Source organism: Conger conger, chromosome 10 (assembly GCF_963514075.1).
Source record: "Conger conger chromosome 10, fConCon1.1, whole genome shotgun sequence".
NCBI classification, from domain to species: Eukaryota; Metazoa; Chordata; class Actinopteri; order Anguilliformes; family Congridae; genus Conger; species Conger conger.
Window position 1 is genome coordinate 5,231,178 of NC_083769.1, and position 7,823 is coordinate 5,239,000.

The following is a 7,823-nucleotide window of genomic DNA, read 5'->3' on the forward strand; positions in this document are numbered from 1 at the left end:
ATCCACGCAATCCGTCCATTTGGCCTTCAGTGATATTGTGACATCGCAACAATACGCTCATTTGCTTCAGCACGTGCTGAATCCAAACGCTCTGCACAGACGGCATTCAGTTCCTTGGGCCATTCTGTGCAGTTTGGTGCGCTTTGTGCAGTGCGGTGCAGTGCAGTGCAGTGCGGTGCAGTGGCCGTCCTGCAGTGATGCTGTGCTCTCTGTCCCCCAGGTGATGGCCCTGCGGAGGTGAATGGGAAGGGGAGCCACTTAGGCCTGGACCAGGGTGAGTCACCATGGGTCTGTCCTAAACACAGACCTGCCCCAACACTGACACTCAGCAGTGACACTGCCATAAAAGCAAACGCATGCAAAACTCAAACGACTGAAGTACTGTACTGTCTACATTCTATGTATAAGATAGGTGTAGGTATGTTCAAATAAAACACCATTCCACCATTTATTATTGATCTATTTGTCGATTAAAATATATTGCATTAGTTATTCATGCTCTGATCAGTATCAAACCCTCCATTTGTGCATGTGTGTGAATCACATGGCAGGTTCATGCCTAATTTAATTAGCTCAGCACTTGAAAATGGAAGGAAAATGAAATGACCGTAATTAAATGACCGTAATCTAACCACTCATGTGATTGCAACACACGTGGAATTCCCACAAGTCAGAGCAGACATGATGTGAACCGACTCAGCCTCGGCGTTTAAAGGGGAGGAGATATTTAATCTCACGGTCCCGGTTACGGGACACGATCCCCTGTGTGAGCGAGAATGGCTGCAGTGCCGTACAGTCTCCTTCTTTCGCACTCGTGACGCGTACCTGCACAGTGCAGGCCAGCGTTACGTTCCCTGCCCAGGGCTGAAAAAGAGTCTGACAAGCCTCCAGTGACCTTCTCGTGTGAATTAACTCATGTTTCCCTGTGCCAGTCTCTGCTGCCCCACTCTGTTTCATAATGCGGGTTATTTATTAACAGGTAGCAGTGTGTTTGCCCTTTATTTAGACTAATGGGGAAGTGAGTAAACGATTGCTTGCCTTTGTCGGGCTGAGATGAGATGTACTGTTGCTTCGTTCGGCGGCAGTGAGGTCATTCTGTGAGGTTATCCCTCTCAGTCACACGCAGCATGAGGCTCCACCCAAATCCCAGGGGTTTGGGCCGTGGTTGTGAAAGTTAAGAGAGTTTAGGATAGTTTTAATAGGTGCTCAAAACAATGGTATAGACTTTTTGACTGGTTGAATAGGTGCCATATTGCACCCCTGGGCCTGAAAGCGTTAAGTTACAGGAGGCTCGATTACTAATGGTAGGAGGAGGGTGCGTGGGAAGTGTTGCTCAGGTGGGAAGTGTTGCTCAGGTGGGAAGTGTTGCTCAGGTGTGAAGTGTTGCTCAAGTGTGAAGTGTTGCTCAGGTGGGAAATGTTGCTCAGGTGTGAAGTGTTGCTCAGGTGAGAAATGTTGCTCAGGTGTGAAATGTTGCTCAGGTGTGAAGTGTTGCTCAGGTGTGAAGTGTAAACGCCGACGGCTCTCCGTCTGCAGGTGCCGTGATGTCCAGCGAGGAGGAGGACGGTGACGAAAGCGCGTTCAAGAGGCTCAGCAACCTGTGGACCTCTCTGCGCGTGTTCCCCCGGTCCTCCAGAGACCGTGAGTGTGCCCGGGAGCTTCCGCCCTTTCACACCGGGGAGAGACTGCATCGTTCTGCCGGCCAAAGCCAGGGTGGCCCACGGCCTGCTCAGCAGGCTCAGCAGGCTGTTCTAAAGACATTCGAGCGCGTAGTGACTCAAGTAGAAAAATACCGCCATGTTATGTGTTTTATTCTCAAATGTGATCAGCTTGGCATTGAAATGCTTAATTCAGCAAAGCCATGGTTTTAAAAACAGATACACTCACTGAGCACTTTATTAGGTAGACCTCTACACCAGCTTGTTAATGAAAATATTTAATCGGCCAATCATGTGGCAGCAACTAAATGCATGAAAGCATGCAGATATGGTCAAGAGGTTCAGCCATGGTTCAGACCAAATGTCAGAATGGGGAAGAAATGTGATCAAAGTGACTTTGACCGTGGAATGATTGTTGGTGCCAGACAGGGTGGTTTGAGTATCTCAGAAACTACAACAGTGGTATGCAGAAGAGCATCTCTGAACACACAACGCGTCAAGCCTCTTTAAGTGGATAGGCTACAGCAGCACAAGTCCAAAATAAGTACCAATAAGTCAAAAGAATAAGTAATAAATACCTAATAAAGTGCTCAGTGAGTGTATATTATATAAATTAATCCTCATCATTGTGATTAAATAAATATTAGGGTGGCTGAAGTCTCATCAAGGAATTCTTAATATTATAAAATTGACTAACAGGCCTGTGTGGAGTATCACTATATGAAAGGGCACTTCCTCAGGATTTTATACAATGAGAGACTTCTGCCCCATTAAGGCCCTGCAAGGCCAGTGTTCCTGGTGGTTTTTGCTTTTAAAAGCGTCTGAAAATGGCTGGTACAGTACAAGTGCGTGGCACAGAATGCAGTTCACAAAGAATTCTGCTAATGCAAACTCAGCCAGTCTGGGCAAGTCCAACGTCAGTTACAAAGGAGAGGGAAAAACAAGAATAGGGGAAGGGTATTGGGGGGGTCATATCTCTGGAAGCCCAGAAACCAATGTCAGAAATTCTAGAATGTCGAACCACTACTTCGAATATGTTTAGGTTACATCCTGAGTGAACGCTTCCAACTAACGGGTTCATCTATTGCTGAAAATTACCCTAAAAATATGTATTTTTTCGAAAAAAATCATAAAACATTTTGCAACACAACGCGCAACACAGAAAAAGAAAAGAATCCCAGAGGTGCTCCTGGATCTCCTCAGGGAATGGCCTGATAGTATACATGGTTGTGCTGTCCCAACGGAAACAAACATCCATACTTTTCCCAGCTTTGTCAGGTTTCAGGTCACAAAGCTGGTCATTTTAATTGGTCAACAGAGAGGAAAGTCAGTGCTGTCCTGACTGTTTCACCAGTATCCTGTAAGGTCATTTTCAGGTTAAAATGAACATAAATGGGGACAGAGTCTCCTGCCGTCCTGATCTCCAGTCTCCTAATACAGCCACTTGTGAATGTTTCTTCTCCTTGAACCTTCATGCAACCCATCTCCTGGGTGTTCCCCTAATTCTCAGAATGAAAGCTCAGTGTCTGCTGATCTCTTTCTGTTTCCAGCTTCTTAGCTCAACCATCCCACCTCCAGTATCACTGCCGGCAAACGGCACCAGAATGGGTGGTGCTTTAGCACCACCTGGGGAAAAGTTAGTGGTGCTATCATAGCCCAAAGCACCACCTAGAACTTAGTCCAAAAACACAAACTCGGAAATCGAATAGTCCTGAAATAAAGCTACTACTCATACTAAGATAGCTGCTGGTTCAACACAATCACTAAACACAAAAACAACATAATGTAACCAGAGAATGATAGACGTGACAAACCTTGGTGGTTTCCCCGCTTAGTTACTGTTGCTATGTCGTCAAGCTGTTGTCATGAAAGAGCGTGGACTCAACATGATTCCACGGACAGATCAGCTCTGATATCATATTGAAATTAACAGTGTTTTTGGTGTTTGTATTTTTCATGGAATACGTTAATCATTTTTACAAATTCACAAACTAATATTTTTTTATGATAGATTTAGGCTGCTAGATAAGTCGATCGGTTTTGCAGCTAACTTCACTAGCTAGCTAACTAGCTGGCTATCAATAGCCAAGTTAGCTATTTGTCACTTCAATTTAATATACATTTTTGTAATGAATGAAAAACGGTCCTCCTTTTTTTCTCGTAATTCATCAAAAATTGGAGGTTGTGGTCGTTACAGTGAGACAAAGTTTCAAATGACAGCATATGTCACTTGAAATAGCCTGAATTTGTTCAACCATATACCATGTAGTTATCGTATCCTATTTCTGTGTTGATCATGTTGTATTGTGCACAGACTCTTTTTATTGGTATTAAAGAACGTGTCGGGGTGTTTACCTGCAGAACGCGGGGGGGGGTGCTCACTGTTTAGTGTAAATTCAGATAGCAAGGTAAAAAAATAAATAGATAAATAGTAATAATAATAATAAAAATAAGTCATAAATGACGTAAACGACATAAACGACTTAATGTCCCTCCGTGATGACATCACTCCGTGATGACATATATGGGGGTGTGGTCACGCAACTCAGTCAGCCCCAGTAACAGTTGGGTCATTCCAGCGCCTATAGCACTGGCCCATGATGCATTCCTGCAATTTCTCCCCCGTTGTACTGTCAGTGCAAACATGGATTACACCCTTACGGCCATTTCTGTATTATCTGTTCTCTACTGCCATGTGTGCCTTTGCAAATTGGTAAAAGGAAAAGATCCTCAGAACAGAGAGAGGGAGAGATGGAGGGAGTGAAAGCAGTGAGACGGTGATAGCCGTGTGTTCCTGTTACATGTCACCAACTGTCAAATGCAATGGGCCTAAGATAGACTCCTGTGGTATACTCCTATGCCCCACTCTGACATGAATTTTATTCTGACAGAAAACCATTCAAATTCACCATCTGACTTTGTACCATTTAGATAGTCACAGAAGAAATCAAGGGCATTGCCCTGGACTCCATATAACTTGAGCTTTTCAATGAGCAATTTATGGTGAACAATAAGGTCCAATAAAATCACACCAATCAGGTCTTTAGCAGCTGCTCCACCAGTCAGTTAGCTGCATCAGAGCAGCTCGGCCGCTGAGCATAAATATCAGTGGCTCAAAGTGAAAGTTGTGAGAACATTAGCTGTCATGACTACATGACTTCATTACTACTCACACCCTAGTCTAAGACACTGGGTGTGTGTTGGGTTGTGTGAGATGCTGCTATCTGGTGTGTTGGGTTGTGTGAGATGCTGCTATCTGGTGTGTGTTGGGGTGTGTGAGATGTTGTTAACTTGTGTGTGTTGGGTTGTGTGTGGTGCTGTTTTTGGGGCTACATGTTGGGTTGAAGGAGCAAGGTGTTATCTGGGCTAAGTGTTGTGTTGAGAGGGGGGAGGTGTTATCTGGGCTAAGTGTTGGGTTGAGAGGGAGGAGGTGTGATCTGGGCTAAGTGTTGGGTTGAGAGGGAGGAGGTGTGATCTGGGCTAAGTGTTGGGTTGAGAGGGAGGAGGTGTGATCTGGGCTAAGTGTTGGGTTGAGAGGGAGGAGGTGTTATCTGGGCTAAGTGTTGGGTTGAGAGGGAGGAGGTGTGATCTGGCCTAAGTGTTGGGTTGAGAGGGAGGAGGTGTGATCTGGGCTAAGTGTTGGGTTGAGAGGGAGGGAGGCTAGGTTGGGTTGGTTATTTGGGCTAGGTTGGGTTGTATGTGGCCTAACACGGTGTCCTGTCTGAGAATACAAAGGGTCACGGTTAGTCTGCTGCTATTGGGCCGACAGATACTGTGGTGCTATTGGCCGCATATTTGGGATGCTTGCCTAATGCCGGGTGTGTGTTTGTCTTGCCTTGTCAATGATAGTGAGGTCCGGGAAGGGACTCATAGGAGAGAGAGAGAGAGAGGGAGAGAGAGCATGGAGAGGCGGAGAGAGGGGGCAGGGAGAGAGAGAGAGGGTGGAGGGGTGAAAGAATTGAACAGAGTGGGGGAGGGGGCCACACCACAGAAGTTTTTATTATTTAAAGTCTAAAGTTTCTCAGGCGCTAAGCATCCTGTGTAGAATTAACAGGGGAAGCAGGTGCTGATTGATGGAGTGGCTTTGCTGGTGTTGAACAGACATATTTACTCAGACACACATAAACTGGCAGTTAAACTGGAGACACAAAGGCAGTTAGCTCAGCTCATTTTCTCCACCTGCGTGTTCAGACACACAGAGTGAGGGCTAGCAGCTGGACACATTCCACCCGGCCACTGAGCGCTCTCTTTCCCTGGCCGTCTATCTCTCTTACTCTCCCTCTGTCTGTCTGTCTCTCACTCACTTACTCACTCACTCACTCACAATCACTCACTCACTCACTCTCTTGTTCATTAATGTAATGTAACCAGAGTAAATGATGCTTTCTCTATGAAGAAAGTACTGGTACAGTTTGCAGATATAACCAGTATTGTAAGCATATTGCAGACAGACTATTTAAACAAAAGTTACTGCTTTATAAAATGAGCCGTTACAGAAGGCAGAAGAGTGTCTCTCTCAGGATGGAAGAGTGTGAGGCGTTGGCAGCTCATCGGGCTGTGGTGTGCTCTTCCTGCAGGGGGCGCTAAGGAGCAGGTCCTGCCCTCACTGACAGACCCCGCCCCGCTGTCCCTGCCGCGGGAGCAGCGCTACGCCAGCGGCCAGAGCTTCTTCGAGTACCTGGTGGTGGTCAGCCTCAAGAAGAAGGACTGTGGCTATGAGCCACAGATCACCTACCAGTTCCCAAAGGTCAGAGAACACAATGCTAACACGCAATGCTAACACGCAGTGCTAACACCTAGCAAACATTATCCCAAAGGTCAGAGAATGCAATGCTAACACGCAGTGCTAACACCTAGCAAACATTATCCCAAAGGTCAGGGAACGCAATGCTAAAACGCAGTGCTAACGCCTAGCAAACATTATCCCAAAGGTCAGAGAACGCAATGCTAACACGCAGTGCTAACACCGAGCAAACATTATCCCAAAGGTCAGAGAACGCATGCTAACACGCAATGCTAACTTCTAGCGAACATTATCCCAACGCCGGGAGAATGTAATGCTAACGCCTAGCGAACACTATCCCAATACTTAGAGAATGTAATGCTAACGCCTAGCAAACATTATCCCGACGCCGGAGAATGTAATGCTAACAGCATGCATCTAAATGAAAAGTGAAAACATATTCATCAGTGGAGTTCTTTATCAGAGGGCAGAGAACACGCACAGGGAGAAATGGAGGGAGAGGGATGGATGGATGATGCAAAAGAGGACAAAGCTAAGTAGAGATGGAGGGGGGAGGCAAGGCATGTGCTACCTGGAAAATGCTCCAGGTTGGTGAGGTGAAAGGTCACCAATAGGGAGGGGTTTGGGGGAGTAATTGGGAGGGGGTGGGGGAGGGGTGAGGGTCAGGTGGGAGGGGCTTGACTGTATGACTGACAGGTTCCTGTGTCACCCTGCCCAGAGGGATGGAATGGTGAAGTTCCAAAGGGAGAGGAGGAAAAGACTCTGAAAGCCATCACTCTCTTCTGCTTCCCTGAGGGAATCACTGGGCCCCCATGACGGAGTACCGCAGGTAAACCACACACACCCGCCCCCCCCCGCGTTCTGCAGGTAAACCACCCCGACACGTTCTGCAGGTAAACACACCCCCACAAACGTTCTGCAGGCAAAACACACCTGGACACTTAACTCTCACAACCAACCTCTTTAGTCCGACACACACCAGCCCACTGCCATGGATGAAAAAGACACAGCATGAACTTACATCGAGACAGCTCAAATAGACACACACAACACACACACGCGCAACACACACACACGCGCACACAACACAACACACACACACACAACACACACACACACACACACAACACACACACACAACACACACACAACACACACACACAACACACACAGCTAAAACACAGGCACAGGGACCTGCACGTACTTTCACACAGAAAGCAAATAGGACACAAACCCACATATTATGCAAGACATAGCAACACCTCTGTTTCTGCACTCAGCTGCATGCGTTTGCAAAAAAGTCACATATCCTGTCACACCCACATAAATGCAACACACAGACACACACACACACACATAAAAATACATGTACACATGTACTCAGTGCTACACTAGCTGATCTTTCGGAAGGCCGCTTTCAG

At 46.6% G+C, this 7,823-nt stretch overlaps 1 protein-coding gene across 1 annotated transcript in view; it reads left to right on the forward strand.

Moving 5' to 3' along the window:
• LOC133138356 (DENN domain-containing protein 2D-like) overlaps positions 1 to 7,823 on the forward strand; it is a 56,202-nt gene that overhangs the window by 28,599 nt on the left and 19,780 nt on the right. Inside the window, 6 exon segments of the mRNA XM_061257009.1 lie at positions 221 to 274; positions 1,537 to 1,641; positions 6,236 to 6,405; positions 7,121 to 7,145; positions 7,148 to 7,201; positions 7,204 to 7,231. Of these exon segments, the coding sequence (XP_061112993.1) occupies positions 221 to 274; positions 1,537 to 1,641; positions 6,236 to 6,405; positions 7,121 to 7,145; positions 7,148 to 7,201; positions 7,204 to 7,231 (436 nt within the window).